General features: G+C 31.3%; 1 protein-coding gene across 1 annotated transcript; it reads left to right on the top strand.

Annotated features, from left to right (window-relative positions):
- Positions 1 to 862: 862 nt before the first annotated feature.
- Positions 863 to 16526, top strand: LOC129957374 (techylectin-5A-like). The gene is made up of 7 exons (XM_056069665.1): positions 863 to 986; positions 5201 to 5364; positions 8249 to 8371; positions 9340 to 9521; positions 10298 to 10400; positions 12488 to 12652; positions 15319 to 16526. Coding segments are annotated over exons 1-7 (990 nt in total). The 5' UTR covers positions 863 to 984; the 3' UTR covers positions 15570 to 16526.
- The last annotated feature ends 601 nt before the right edge of the window (positions 16527 to 17127 follow it).

Genomic DNA, 17127 nt, shown 5'->3' with positions numbered 1-17127 from the left:
TTACAGTATATTTCTATTTTTGATAATTTTTAAAATATATTATTTGGACAGTTTTTTAGAGGAGATCGCATTGTTGATATGAAATTCAACCCTTATTCATTGTCCCTTTATTCAAACCGTTGTTGAAAGCTACACAACAACATTCTGCAAATCAACTCCGCAGTTTATATTATAAATCTGAAATTAAGATTACAATACTACAGTAGACAACATGCAATTACATGCAGACAGTCACATTTTTATTGCCGCCATGATGTCATTACGATTTGATTCTATTAGAAAGGCTTACTAACGCCTAAGTAGTACAGATGAATTGCTATTAAAATAATGTGGTTTTAATGCATCATAAATAGATGCTTAAAAACAAATTGTTAGTGGAATCGCGAAAAAGATATACATAAGTCATTCAACAGAAATTAAATACCCAAATATTCAAGATGAACTAACTGGTAGTCGATGAAGTGTAGAAGATATTTAAGACATTTTGAGATTTTAAGAAAAGAATCCTGCTTCAGAAGAGAAACAAGAATAAAACTTGAAATATCATATAAAAATATATTTTCACACGTTAAAAATACGTATCTTATTAATCTGAGAAAAAGTTTCACTTTCGTTTTCCCGAAATCATCTTCCACTCATTCTCTTATCTTATGAAGTTGCTCCTTGAGAGGAAAGAGTTGATTTGCGTGATAATCTTTCGAATTCCATGGCGGGCTATTGATAATTGAGTGCTACCATATGTCTTTCACAAGATAACCCTTTCTTTCCTATCACAATCGATAAGCTTTTAGATGGAAGATCAACATCTGGATGGGAACTTTTTTAAAAGTTCCAACCTCTTTTTCAACATATATCGCTTGATAAAGAGATGGATTTTCATATAAAAATGCTACGTTGAGTAGTCAGTCGTACGCACAGAAGCTATTCGTGTGTTTTGGACAAGATTTTTCCCTGTATGTTGGAAACACTCTTTCCTAAAGAAATATGTAAGTTAAGAATATTCTTTTATCTTGCATATCACCGTTTGTTAGCATGATTCTATTTGACAAAAAATGTTCTTATAGTTATGTTTTTATAAAAAATGTTCTTATAGTTATGTTTTTTATAAAAAACGCTCTTATAGTTATGTTATGTTCTTAGGAAAAATGCTCTTATAGTTATGTTATGTCCTTAGGAAAAATGCTCTTATAGTTATGTTATGTCCTTAGGAAAAATGCTCTTATAGTTATGTCCTTAGGAAAAATGCTCTTATAGTTGTGTCCTTAGGAAAAATGCTCTTATAGTTGTGTCCTTAGGAAAAATGCTCTTATAGTTGTGTCCTTAGGAAAAATGCTCTTATAGTTGTGTCCTTAGGAAAAATGCTCTTATAGTTGTGTCCTTAGGAAAAATGCTCTTATAGTTGTGTCCTTAGGAAAAATGCTCTTATAGTTATGTCCTTAGGAAAAATGCTCTTATAGTTGTGTCCTTAGGAAAAATGCTCTTATAATTATGAACTTAGGAAAAATGCTTTTATAGTTATGTCCTTAGGAAAAATGCTCTTATAGTTTTCTTATGAAAAATGCTCTTATAGTTGTGTCCTTAGGAAAAATGCTCTTATAGTTGTGTCCTTAGGAAAAATGCTCTTATAGTTGTGTCCTTAGGAAAAATGCTCTTATAGTTGTGTCCTTAGGAAAAATGCTCTTATAGTTGTGTCCTTAGGAAAAATGCTCTTATAGTTGTGTCCTTAGGAAAAATGCTCTTATAGTTGTGTCCTTAGGAAAAATGCTCTTATAGTTGTGTCCTTAGGAAAAATGCTCTTATAGTTGTGTCCTTAGGAAAAATGCTCTTATAGTTGTGTCCTTAGGAAAAATGCTCTTATAGTTATGTCCTTAGGAAAAATGCTCTTATAGTTATGTCCTTAGGAAAAATGCTCTTATAGTTATGAACTTAGGAAAATAGCTCTTATAGTTATGTCCTTAGGAAAAATGCTCTTATAGTTATGTCCTTAGGAAAAATGCTCTTATAGTTATGTCCTTATGAAAAATGCTCTTATAGTTATGTCCTTATGAAAAATGCTCTTATAGTTTTCTTATGAAAAATGCTCTTATAGTTTTCTTATGAAAAATGCTCTTATAGTTTTCTTACGAAAAATGCTCTTACAGTTTTCTTACGAAAAATGTTCTTACAGTTTTCTTACGAAAAATGTTCTTACAGTTTTCTTACGAAAAATGTTCTTACAGTTTTCTTACGAAAAATGTTCTTACAGTTTTCTTACGAAAAATGTTCTTACAGTTTTCTTACGAAAAATGTTCTTACAGTTTTCTTACGAAAAATGTTCTTACAGTTTTCTTACGAAAAATGTTCTTACAGTTTTCTTACGAAAAATGTTCTTACAGTTTTCTTACGAAAAATGTTCTTACAGTTTTCTTACGAAAAATGTTCTTACAGTTTTCTTACGAAAAATGTTCTTACAGTTTTCTTACGAAAAATGTTCTTACAGTTTTCTTACGAAAAATGTTCTTACAGTTTTCTTACGAAAAATGTTCTTACAGTTTTCTTACGAAAAATGTTCTTACAGTTTTCTTACGAAAAATGTTCTTATAGTTAAGCTCTTATGAAAAATGTTCTTATAGTTAAGCTCTTATGAAAAATGTTCTTATAGTTAAGCTCTTATGAAAAATGTTCTTATAGTTAAGCTCTTATGAAAAATGTTCTTATAGTTAAGCTCTTATGAAAAATGTTCTTATAGTTAATGGAAAGGAGTAAATACCTTTTCTTTAATTCAGCGTTGCTTTTATCAGTATTCCACAAACATCAATTAATGGGAAGTAAAAAAAAATCTCTCTAGTTCATAAACTAATACAATCCATGATTTTGCTGTCCTAGTCAATACACGTGAGTGAAATGTTCCGTCCTAATTACACCACTGAGTTGAATAGAGTGTTCTAGTGTGTCCTGTTCTTGTTCTGGAATGCAATATGTATTTGAAAAGTCAGCTAGACCCATTGACTTTGAAATGGCGTATGTCAGGAAAATAGAAACCTAAATAAAATTTTAATTTATGATCAAGTTGAGATAAATTATGGAAAATTTGTATGTATATAAGGAAAATCAGTAGAAATGCTATAAATAATTTTATGATTGAAAAATATCCTACTTCATATCAAAAATCAAATGGATAAGCAATAAGAGACAAGAGCAATTCTGCAAATACCAGTGATACTTAAATTCTAAAATATCAGTCAATAATCTTTTGAAAATAAAAAGAAAATTGATATTTTTTTTACATTTACAGTTAAATATTTCATCAAAGATTTCTAAATCTAATTCCATCTCAGATTATCATACATCATATAACTGTCCCAAAATTATAAACAAATTAAAAATGACATCTCAAGCTAAAAACAAATTTCATGTATTTTCTGGAATTACTTAGATATATTTTTTATTAATGTTTTTTTTTTCTTTTGTAAAAATATTAGAAGTAAAAGCTGTGTGAAATTTTCTTAAATTAAAAATCGTCTGTCCCATAAATGTAGATATCTTATGATTTATTATTAGCAAATGATAATTTATTTATATTTTTTGAAAGTATTTATCGTCTACTTTCTCTTTTATTAGTTTAAAATAGTTCTTCGGCTGGTTTTTGACTGACAAGTCGACATTTTTATGAATTCGGCAAAATGTCTACAGGTAAAGAGAATTCGAAAGAGGGGATCAAAGTGTTGGATTAAAAACTTAAAATGTAATCAAACAAAAAATAGATCCAAGATTTTAATGAGATATTCAAAAAATGTTTACGGAATTTTACATATTGACGACAAGCGATCTAGTAAGAAAAGCCCTGGTGGACAAGGAATAACATCTAGGCGAAGTGACAGCATCATTCTAAGCATGGTATCTAGAAAAATTAAGTTATTGTAACAAATTATATTCAAATTTGGAGTATCAAAAATACCATACACAAATTAATACTGGCGTCTAAACGAATAACTCAAGAAAATGTAAAGAAACCGTGCTTAAAAGTACACCACAAAACTGGACGATTAAACTAAACAAAAAAATATTTTATGGTGAAAATGGTACATAGATGGGTCAAATGGATATAAATTTTATTGGCATGATTTAAAAAGTGAATCAAGAAAATTTTTCGGTAAACAACAAGGTTTAGTGATGGAAAAGTAATGACTTGGGATGGATTTTTGGATTTAATGGACAAACCGTTTTTGCAATTTGTAGCAAGAAAATGAACTAGGAGTATCAGCAAATATTAGAAGACCATTTTATTCCACAACAAGATTTGCTGAAAGGAACAAACTATGTATTTCGACAAGACAGGACGTTTGTTTATGTGTCTAACTCGAAAAATATGTGGCTCAACATGAATGATATCAATGTCATGGATTGGCCATCCTTTTGTCCAAACTTAAACCCAATGGAGAATACATGGTGACATCTAGCACGAAAAATATATGAAAATGGACGTCAATATTTTTCACCAAAGACCTTAAAGCAGCAATAAACTAAGCATGACATGAATTGCCTCCAGAGATAGTGCAAAACTTAGATTAGAAAACTTTGTATTTGAAATAATTAAAAGTAATGAAAACGCAATTAAATACTAATATTTTTAATTGTGTTCCTGAACCTTAAATTAATCTATGAAGCAAGTATTGTCTATAATTACAGAATATAATTATGTCTATAATTATTTTCTATTTTTCTAAACTAAGCATTTGTTGTTTTTCTAACAAATTAACTCTAACCTTTGTTTCATGTAGCGTTTATAATTATACACATATGAAAAAAAATTCATCCCATTTTTTATTTTTATTGTGAATTGTATTTTATGCTTTTTGTCTATATTTTTCGTCAGAGCGTGTACTTTATCCCAAAGATAAAATAAATAAGTTAGGAAAGTCAAAAGCAATTACAAAGATGTTAACGACATCTGATTAAAAGTTTCTGTAACATCGGGTTGTTTTTAAATGAGTCTTTAACATATATAATTCGCTTATCTCATAAAGTAATTTAAGTGGTGCCAGCGAATGCTATTTTACGAGTCCTCCAAAAGAAATAGAATTCGAAAGTTAATTATGCTTGCTTTGCTTGAATTAAAAATTCCAATCTGCTTTCGAATGACACAAAATGTGTAATGTAAATTTAATTTATAGTTATGTATCCAAACTGATATTCTCTTTTACATCAATTTATTTTGCAGGTGGAATGCAAAGATTCTTTTAAGCCTGCTTCTTTTTGTTGTTTTAATAACCAAGAAAACAGAAGCAAATGCAGCGGCCTGCGAACAGAAAGAGAAGAATCTCGCAGCTTTAGATTTCGCCAAAGAGGCGATCTCTAAAGCCAAAGATCTTCAACCAACTTGTGGTAAGCATCAGAAATGCTTTTCTAATTTCTTCTGTGGATCTTTCCTTATATCGCTGTAGCCAGAAAATTATCCAATAATAATACATAATTGCAAAACGTTTTGTCAATTGTGATTGACATAATCTAAATTTTCAACCAACCTGTCCCCTGGGTAAATGAGTACAAATACCTAGGTTGGTTGATTATGTGTTTTTAGTGGCGCAAGAGCCAACCTTGGCTAAACTGCGCCAATCGTATGGTTAGAATATTGACGATCGTAGAATAGAAACAACCTTAAAATAATTTTATCAAAAGATTTTTAAAAGAATTACATTAAAAGATTGGATTCCACACGGTAAAAAGTTAAAAAATGTCATTACAAATACCTAGGGTTAGTTTTAGACGCAAAGTTAACCTTTAATAATCATATTAAAACTGCCCTCACCAAAGATATAATTATAAGTATCAAACTCAGCAGCTGAATTGCTCAATGAAGTTAGCTCTCTATTAGGCTCAAGCTTCTGCTCTGCAAAGCTTTAAGACCTGTGTTGATGTATGGCTAACAAATTTGGGGATCCACTTCCACCTAAAACATTAAGAAGTTGCAAGTTTTTCAAAACAAATGATCAAAATTGTTGATGCCCTCCTGATACATCAGAAGGGAACTTCTTCATGATGAACCTGTTTCGCAATTTATTGAAAGAACATCAAAAAATTACTCCAGATTCGTAACAAGTTACTTAAACGGCCAGCATATGATCCTGCTGTACCCAGCACTAGAAAAGGATCTAAGGTTGAGATTGACAATATACATTAATCTTCCATCCGTAAAAAGACTGAGAATTTTCCAAATCTGTTACCAATATGGTGGATTAAAATTTCTCAAAATGTCCTGCTCGTTTCGAGTTTAGATAGCTACGATAAGTTCCACGCGTGAAATTTCTGGATTTCTATTAAAGTTCTATATTTCCCCACAAATAATCAAAATATCATTTTTCATTAATAATTATATCATACAAATATTAATTTAACAATTCTACAAAATTTCATGACGTTAGAGCATTATGCGCTCGTCATGAAATAATTTTTTTAATAATTTTAATAATCCTTCAAATTTGCAAATTATAACTATTCCAAATTATGATGGGGAGATGCTCGTGACCACTTTGCCACACCGCGGAACTCGGAAACATCATGACGTTGTCGCCCCAACCGACCATGTAGGCTAATGTAGTTTACATTTTTCAAATAATGCGCTGGTAATGTTTGAGCTTTTTTTGGGGTATGAACAACGGTAAAAATGTTAAGGATGTCTCTCAAATTTTGATTTCAGAGGAAGACTAATTAGTTGTTTCTCCATGACAGTTCGTAAATATTGAATGAAATGCAATCAATTCTTTTCGCAAAGAGGCATAAATGTAAATTGCAAGAATCTTAATTTAGGCTGATTGTAACCTATTGTCTTTGGAAAATTGGTTATGAAATCAATTTTTGTCCTGCAATGCAAGATAAAAATTACCAATATCGAAATTTTAAATGCCTATTCAAAAAGTTAAAAAATGATACTATGAGTTTATATCTGTTGTATTTTACAGTGAAAATCTAGTAAAATGGCATAATTAAACCCGAGTAACACAGAAGTGTCAATTGAACAAAAAGTATGTTGAAAAATCTTGAATAACTAAAAAATGTGCAGTTTTAATAGAAGGAAAAAGATGAAAACAATTGCTTAAAAGAAAAAAAAATTATTGCATGAATTGAAAACAAAAATCTCGATCTTCTTACGAATGGATTATGAAATACTTCAGTTGGAATTAGTCCTATTCTTATCATATAAGATATTTCATATACAATTAAAAGTGAGTATTCAACAGGAACTAAAATAAGAATTTGTGTTTTTGTTTTAAAATGTCACCTCTTTAACAGAAAATTTAGGCGTATCAATCAGTGTATGTCAGTATATGTTCAATCTCTACTGATACTGCCAATATATTGATATTCACAGTTTTTTCTGTTACAGAGATGTCTTTTAAAATGTGTCGCCTATTATAAACGGAATCAATTTTACGGAAAAGCCCCAAACAATAATAACAACAAACAGAATCAGCAGAAAGAATAATATTGTTTTTCATAGATCGCACAATGATTTAAAGATGAAATTAATTATTATGTTCCAAGAAAAAAATTAATCAAGAATCTATGCAAATGAGGTAAAAAAATATCATTGAAAAAAAATTTTAGCATGCGTTTTAGTTTATCATAAAATAGTTATCTGTTCTCTGCCAAGATGAATTCCTGATAGTATGCGTTTCAAAAGTTCTATGATTCACTGACCACAGATCAACAATCACAGTGACGCAAATAAAATATTTTGGAATTTCTTCAAAAAGAAAATGTCGATATCATTTTTTGATAACACAATTAATCTTTTGCTTCACATTTTTAATTTAACGATCATGCACAGAAATATTTTTTTTTCTTTAATTTTTTTATGACTGCCATATGAAATTGAGCGTCTGAAATATGCTTAGAAGTGAAAATTATCACATTTTGTCTCTGTTTTTCTTTGTAAACTCCCGATGGCTGTAACCGTCATCTGCTCATCCGATATTTTTTTTTTCTCTTGCAAGAACAAATGACGTCTGTAGTCGTCATTTGCCCACATGTCGCCAAAAATCGAACGGCTATAGCCGTCATTTGCGGCAACGTGTTAATGCCCAATAAATTCTAAATTTACCACTTTTTAAAGAGAAATATATTCTCACGAAATCTTATTATTTAACCGAAATAAAGCATAATTTTTAATAATAGAAATGTAATAAAAAGAATAAAATTTATGTATTGTTTCATTTTTGTGTAAATAACAGTTGAACACATTAACTCTTTATACATGGTTATATTGCAGTAAACGATAGCAAAAATGTTTCATCAAATGCCAGTGAATGCGGTGTTAAGGAAAGAGTTGCGGGATATTTGGATATTGCGACAACTTTGATAGAAGAGGCCAAAAAGAATTACTCGGCTTGTGGTATGTATCTTCTCTGAATTTTACAACTATTTTTCCTTTAGACAAGAAATGTTTGTTTGGATTTTGATTTGTAATGTTCCTGTAAAAAAATCTTCAATGATTACTAGGATATGAGAAAACACTTTTATTGCGAATATTTAAATAAAAAAAAAATTTGAAAGCGTATTTACATCGACAAAAACAAATCTGATATGAATTATTCTATGTGGAATTGAGTTGTAACTGGTATGACGAATACAGTGCCTTAGCAATAAAAGTTCGTGATAAACACGTTGTGATAAGCTCACTTTTTATGTATTCTAAATCTAAAAAAGTTTAAAGGTTTCAGGAATACGCTAGGGAAATTTCACTTTCAAAATGAAAGCAATTGCTGTAAGAGACTAGAGAAGTAAAGTAAAAATCAAAATGAAAGGAACATAAAATCAGCTGAGTAAAATAGGTTTTTTTGATAAAGTAATAACGCTGAAAATAAAGGCTTTATTAAGGAAATAGATTTCTTTTAGAAGCATTTCTTTTCATTTATTAGACTTAATTACCCATTAATTTCATTGACATGACTTTTCATTTATTAGACTTAATTACCCATTAATTTCATTGACATGACTTTTCATTTATTAGACTTAATTACCCATTAATTTCATCGACATGACTTTTCATTTATTGGACTTAATTACCCATTAATTTCATTGACATGACTTTTCCTTTATTGTTATTTCAAAGAATATTATTTGGGAGTTGTTGTTTTTTTTACAAGAATGTAAAGTTATTGATAGAAGAGCATGTTTAAGAAAACTAATAATTCGATATGCGATTGCAGAAATTTTTCATATCTGATGACAAAATATTTGTGAAATGCAGACAACACGAATTTATTTATATTTTATTCGAAATTTAGATTTGAGTCAAAATTTTGATACTTATATTTTTCTGGAGACAGAATGAAATAAAAATTTGTCATGTATTTACAGATGAAAGCAGAAATGTTACAAAAGTTATACTTATTCACCCGAATCCCGTCGATTGCTCGGATGTTCTGAAAAGGGGCGGCAACGAAAGTGGCGTGTACACCATCTGGCCCAAGCATCGCATTCTGGAGGGCAGACCATTAGAAGTGTATTGTGATATGGACGCTGATGGGGGTGGATGGACGGTATCGTTTTATTTATATTTTTTTATCATTATTGAAGTGAGAAATTTCAAACAATTGCCACTATGTGCTGATTTCTGAATAATCTTGTATTCCAGAAAATAATTTTACATTTTCTGCTCCAAAAGCATCGCTGTTATTTTTGCTGGGTAGCCTTTGTTTTAAAGAATGCAACTGTCCATCCCCTAACTTTCACATTACAACAAATTCACATTTGTTTCACTTTGTAAACTATTCAGATATTAAACGAAATTCACCATTGATTTCCAACTATGGGAAAAAAAATCCCTTTATTAAAATTTGACGAAACAATGAATCAGAATTTTAAGTCACCTATGTTATCTATTGTTGAAACTTACTTTTATTTTTTATTTTTTAATTAGCAGGACTATTAAATTGGTATTATTGAAAAATTGGTATTTTTCTTTTTTGCAGCAATATTTTTGAATTGTAGAGTCTTGTATTCAAATTCTTCCATCTCGTCTGTTGTACAGCGCCATCTGTCGGTATTTCTGGAATTTTTTTTTTTCGCGCAATCCGTCTCCCAATGTCTTGAATAGTATGTTTAACAATTTTGGAGCCTTTACATTTCTTTGTAAAGAGAGCTCAGAGTAGGGGTGTTTTAATTTTGATCACGTATTAGTCATTTATATATACGTGGGTATATTTGTAAGACGTCTTCTCTATTTAAAAACTTCTTTATATAAGAATTTAAACTCAGGTAATTGCTTTTTTGAATTGTTTAGGCAAATTGTTAAAAGGTTATTTGTCAATTTTAGGTGATCCAAAGAAGAGGAAATTTTGCAACCAAAATGGATTTTTACCGAAACTGGTTCGATTACAAATATGGATTTGGAAATATATCGGAAGAATTTTGGATTGGTGAGTGACATTTTCTTCATTATTAGTGAAAGAGAAACATTATATATCCTCATTGAAATCGCAATCCTTATATATCCTCATCGAAATTGCAAGATTTTCACACGGATTCATTATATTTTAAATGTCCATATCCAGATCTCATCTAGTACTTCGTTTAATTTGAGCTGATTTTTTTGTTAACTTCAAATATCAATAGAAACAAATCGTCTCGGCAGCCGGAAGATAAAGATAGATTCCTTTACATCTAAGTTACTATGTGGCAACATAAACTAACAACCTAATATTGATTTTAGAAACAGTCGATATTAGGACTTGAAAAATCACTTTTCAGCCACTAAGACATTGCAATACTCAAAAAACATTCAATACAAAAATTATTCGTCTTTTGAGTCACTAATTTGGCTAACTGGTTTTATTTTCCTATCTTTAATATTAAGAAAGTTATAGCGAAATGAAAATTTGTGAGTGGTCCTTAATGTCTTGAAATAATATACTGCTGAAAAATGTTCCGAACACCATTGCACAAGGGAATATACTTAACCAAATATCACACTTTAAAGCATTATTCAAGTCTGTGAAATAAATAATAGTTAAAAAATCTTATATAATAAATACATGTATAAAATATATAATGATATTTAAGAATACTTTATGTAAATATAACACCAAATGCAAATTAAAAATGTGCATATATACATCCTATTGCTTGCCATGCATGCTTCTAAAGTGTTCAAAAATATGCGGGCCTTTGGAGTGCATTTAGCGCGCAGAGCACCATTTGCAATGTGTTAATATAACACCTCCTGAATATCAATACATTATTGAACAGAAGATATGTTTGCCTCCGTGATCTATATAACCCCTCCCCCCTCTAAGTTTGTCTCGGCATTTTAAAAACCTCCTGTATCTTAAATATTAATTCATATAATGAGAAAAATACTCGTAATATTTATTCGCAGGTAATTACAGATCTAATTTTGACATCGATTACCAATCCAAAATTGATGGCAAATATAACAGCATGCATAAAAAAAATGAGGGAAAATAAATATTATAATTCTGCAAGCTAAGGTGTTTTTTTTTTAAAATTATTCTTTATTCCAAAATCTCCTTTATACATCATCACCACGTTAAAAACATTTAAAAAAACATTAATAATAAGAATGAAAAGCTTCATCAACTCCATTTTGGGGTCCATTGTAGGTTTAGTAAGTAGGCAAACGATTGCAAGTTTCTTCAATACCCTTATAGGCAAAGAGAAATTCCATTATGCCCATTGTAGGTTTAATAAGCAGACAAACGATTTCGGGTTTCTTTAATTCCGTAGCAAGCACAGAGAATTGCCATTATGATAATTCTATGTTTAGTGGGTAGGCAATCCATAATAGTTTTCTTTAATTCCATTGTAGGCAAAGAAAGTTGTCATGGTGATCATTGTCAGTTTAGTAGGTAAACATTCCATTGAAGATTTCTTTCATTCCATTGTAGGCAAAGAAAGTTGTCATGGTGATCATTGTCAGTTTAGTAGGTAAACATTCCATTGAAGATTTCTTTCATTCCATTGTAGGCAAAGAAAGTTGTCATGGTGATCATTGTCAGTTTAGTAGGTAAACATTCCATTGTAGATTTCTTTCATTCCATTGTAGGCAAAGAAAGTTGTCATGGTGATCATTGTCAGTTTAGTAGGTAGACATTCCATTGAAGATTTCTTTCATTCCATTGTAGGCAAAGAAAGTTGTCATGGTGATCATTGTCAGTTTAGTAGGTAAACATTCCATTGAAGATTTCTTTCATTCCATTGTAGGCAAAGAAAGTTGTCATGGTGATCATTGTCAGTTTAGTAGGTAAACATTCCATTGTAGATTTCTTTCATTCCATTGTAGGCAAAGAAAGTTGTCATGGTGATCATTGTCAGTTTAGTAGGTAGACATTCCATTGTAGATTTCTTTAATTCCATTCTAGGCAAAGAGAAGTGTCATTATAAACATTGTATGTTTCTTTAATTCCATTATAGGCAGAGATTTGTCATTGCATTTATTATAGGTTTAGTATATAATCGATTGTATGTTTCTTTAATTCCGTTGTAGGCAATGAGTACATATTTGCTTTGTCCAACCAAGATAACTATATAGCCCGTTTTGATATGAAAACAGCTGACAAGAAATACCACTACGCCACATATTCTACATTCTGGATTGATGATGAAAATGCTGGTTACATGTTGCACATTGGAAGTTATGATGGCACAGCAGGTAAGCTTTCTTTTTCTTTCTTTTTCTCAAACAACCACTAAATACAAAAGTAAAATATTATAATCCCACTTTACTTAAGAAAAAATAAGCGAAAATAACAACTCTTTGTAAATTCTTTTGTCATTTTGCTTACAATACCGTTAATATTTAAAAAATAAGTTCTATTGGTAAATTAAAAGATAATTTTTTAAAAAATTTAAGTTATACTAACGTCCCATTTTAAACCTACACTAGAGAAATTTTGGGACGGACCTCGTAATTTTGAGCCGCGCTCAGATGACGAGGACACACCTGAGCTGGCGCCCCCTCTCTAAGCTTCCACACCACACCAGCGGGAGTACGTTTGACCCCGATGGATTTAGTTTGCACCAGACCCGCTTATTCTTCGGTAGAATCGGGTCTCGAACCTGAAACCCACCGGTTCTAATGCTGAAACCCTACCACCAGGCCACCGCGGTCCCTAAAAGAAGATGAAATATAACGAAATAAAACATTCTGTTTTGACTGAAGCAAATGCGTTGAACTCTATATTATTACAACTGAGGCTTCGATTGAGATTTTATTGATAATGATGGCAATAGTTAAGAAAATCAAAATACTATTGTTTGACTTTGCTCTTCTTCTAATTATTAAAAACGGCTTTTTTTTCATGCAGCTCTTGGGATTCCAATCTCTAATAACGGAATGCATTATCATCTCCATTACTGCTTTAATTTGAATTATATGTCAAGGGTGTCCCAAAATTAACGCAAGATTTGAATTTGCCACCATTAGTGCAGTTAAGTTTTGGAAACCCTATTAAAAAAACCATTTGACAGTTGATAGTTTAGGGTTAGTGAAAATGGAGCGTTACACGATAGAACAACGTGTTAACATAAGATTTGAATTAAATAAAAAAACGTGGTTTTTCCTTTAAATTGGTATATGAATCCAAAGTATACAGGATAGGGTTATATATGGAATAACACATACCGTAAATGGTCTCCACGGCTTTGCTGGCACATACGCACTCTTTTGTCGAAATTTTCCATGACCGTTTTGCAGAAATGTGGTTGAATTTCTTTGATGCAGCGTTAAATTTCCTCCGTCAATACACGCGTGCCTTTGGGGTTGTTATCATAGATCCTTGGGTTCAAATAATCTCAAAATGAAATCCAGTGGTGTTAAATCACGCGATCTGGAGTACCAGTTCTCAAATTTTCGAACTGTGGCAACCAGATTCATTATTTTTGAAATATTGTCTAACAATGAATATATGTTGTTCTATCGTGTAACGTTCCATTTAAACTCACCCTTAACTGTCAGTTGTCAAATTGGTTTTTTTTAATAAGACTGCCAACACTTGGCGACACGATAGCACACGAGTTGTCTACACAAATGGTGGCAAATTCAAATCTTGCGGTAGTTTTGGGACACACTTTAGTAAAAATTGGCAACGAAAAATGCATTCAATGACCATTTAAAAGTCAACATTTTCACCCCGCTAATCGTGATCTTATCAATAAAGGAAATTTTTATTCAGCACAAGGAACAAATTTAAAAATATTGATATTTACCTTATATTTACTATTTGTATAAAATAAAAATTCATTTGATATCACTTGTTTAGATTTTAACATATGGCTTAATATACAAGGTGGTTATAATTAAAGTTCCACTTTGAAATGGTCACAAAAGGAAAACTTCAAGACCAAATATTATCAGACTTTGTAATAGTTTAAAGGATGTCATGGGAATTTCTTTTCCACCGAAAAAAAAGTTCAAAACTCACCACCAGGGGAGAAATGGCGTTGTATGCAATATTGTTAAGCGAAATATGATATTGTGGTGATGTTCATGCAGAGTGTTGTATAAAGCACTTCATCGCTATTAGAAAAATAAACTCTTTATTTCACTAACAATTATCGGAACATCACTGCTTAGCGCACGTATACATAGAACGGGGATTCCCCGGGCGAAGTATTAACATAGATAGTATTAGGGAAAGTAAATAGGTAGCGCTTTAGAATAACATGGATGAAAGATGGCGCTACGATCACTACAATATGAAGGAAGACATCGGTTTAAATTGTGTTTAATCCTTTCTAAAACGCGCTACGAAGCTTGTTCCATGTGGCGTCCACCATTTTCTGAAAGCAAGTTAAATCGCATTACTATATTCTGAACAGTAGTCTTAGCATATCAGGAGGAATGTTACGCACATGTCGGTTTATCACATCTTTCAGCTCCGCCAACTTGCTCAGATTATCCCCATAAGCAATGCTTTCTGAGAGAACACACATTGAACATGCTTTGCAAGCACGTTTCAGAAACGATTAAACACATTTTAAACCAATGTCTTCATGTCCTATTTTGTCTAACAATATTACAACAACAACATACAGCGCCATTTCTCTCCTGGTGGTAAGTTTTTGAACATTTTTCGCCGGAAAAGAACTTCCCATGTCCTCCTTTAGTTTATTTTATTTAGTTTAGTTTAGTTGACTTACCAAGTTTGATAACATTAGGTCCAGTAGTTTTCTTTTTATGACCATTTCAAAGTGGAATTTTAATTATAACCACCCTCTATTTTAAAAGATTTACTTGCGCTTAAAAATACACCAGTCTTTTAGATATTTGAATGGATGATTATCTTTTTTTCATTATAAATTTTATTTCCCTTTTAGGAGATGGAATGAAAACTTCGAACGAAATAAAATTTTCGACGAAAGATAAAAAAAATGACAAAGCGACAAATCCTTGCACAACTTTGGAAAAGGGTGGTTGGTGGTACAATGATTGCGGTCGCAGTAATCCTAATGGTTTGAATGTCCCAGGAGGTAAAAATGATCGCAAATACATGCATTGGGAACCTTTGACAGGAACTGATGCATTGTTAGAGATAGAGATTAAGATAAGAGAGAAAACTGAAATTTGAGTAGCAGTTTTTTTTCGTATTTCTGTTGCAAATGTCAGTGATTCCCAAAGACAAAAATAAATGAAATGAAAAAAAATCAAATATATAATGTAAAAAAGATGCTGTTAATATGGAAATAAAGCATCAATTTTAAAAGTGGATTGAAAAAAATGCCTACTGTTCGTTTCAGTATTCCGAGACGACTACTTTTCGACGATTCTATCTCATTAAAGGGAGAGTCGTTGAAAGATGAACACATTTCTGGAATTCTTCGTCATTCTTTGACCTAGATTTTCGCCCTATTTTTATTATTTTTTTTGTTCTATTTTTTTTCACGTGTGAATATCTTGTTGTTTCTGACGGTATTATTTTAATTCAATCTGCGAAAAATCCGAATTTATTTTATTTTTAAATGTAAACATCACCTCCTTTCATCTTTCCTCTCCCCCCTATTTTAAAGAATTAAACCTATCCTAACGCATGCGCAAAAGCGCGGAGGGTTTTAGAATCCGTTGTCAAACGTTACACATTCAGATCTGGGCTCAATAATTCAATACTTTTTGATAAATTTAGGCTTACTATTTGGAATATTTTTATAAAAATCTGCATTTTTATAACAGCCAGAAAGAATTTTACTGTTTTATTCTTCGAAATTCATTTCACCAGCAACATTTTTTTAGAAATCACATATTTATATAGTTGGGAACAGAATTTCTTCTTATTTGGTTATATTTCACTCAAATATAAACAATGCATTCGAATTATTTAAAATTTAGAAATTTATTTCTATAATTCAAATAAGGATTTTGCGTTTAATAATGTAATGGAAATTCAAATACCAAAATTTGTGAATCACTGGCATGTGCTATTTATTATATTAGTTTTTGGATTTTGGCAACAACCAGTTGTTTTGTCAAATCTATAAAAGCTAAAATTTATCTGTAATTGTAAGATTAAGAAATAAAAATGGCTTCTTTATCATTACGAGTGTCTTTATTTATAATTTGTATATTGTTACGGATTTTCTTCCGGGGTTCTTTTCTGATTTGACGGTCGATGAAGAAACAATCAGCCGGCCTCAATAGAAATCAACGACGACGTTTATTAAACACGTAGACACTAATAAGCCGAGACGAACACACACAATACACAGCAGCACACGACAACAAACAGTAGCCCATAAGTAGTAATTGGTAGTAATGTCAACCACAGCACACAAACCCGCCAGACAGAAATCTGCAGAAGGAGGAAATCTACTTAGCTTCACTATATGGTCTCTCCAAACATCTTCAATTCACCATTGTATCCTCGCTTTAGCTGTATCCAACTGCCAACTCACAATTACACGACTGGCTACTCTACACACGACTCAATGCTGCTTCCACAATAAATACAAGAACTCGGCACACACCTCAATTCAGCAGATGCTTCAGCTCCACACAACGCTTGCTCTTCGCCGGACTGATCCTACTACCTGCCGTTGATTCTTTCCACGATTAATTTCGGCTTGGCACTGCCTGCCTTTTATAGAAGTTCCCGGAGGCGGGCAGAGAAGGTTCTGGACCAGTCAGGCATATCT

The sequence above is a fragment of the Argiope bruennichi genome, chromosome 11, assembly GCF_947563725.1.
Source record: "Argiope bruennichi chromosome 11, qqArgBrue1.1, whole genome shotgun sequence".
In the NCBI taxonomy this organism is placed as follows: domain Eukaryota; kingdom Metazoa; phylum Arthropoda; class Arachnida; order Araneae; family Araneidae; genus Argiope; species Argiope bruennichi.
This window is presented reverse-complemented; position numbering and strand designations above follow the sequence as displayed.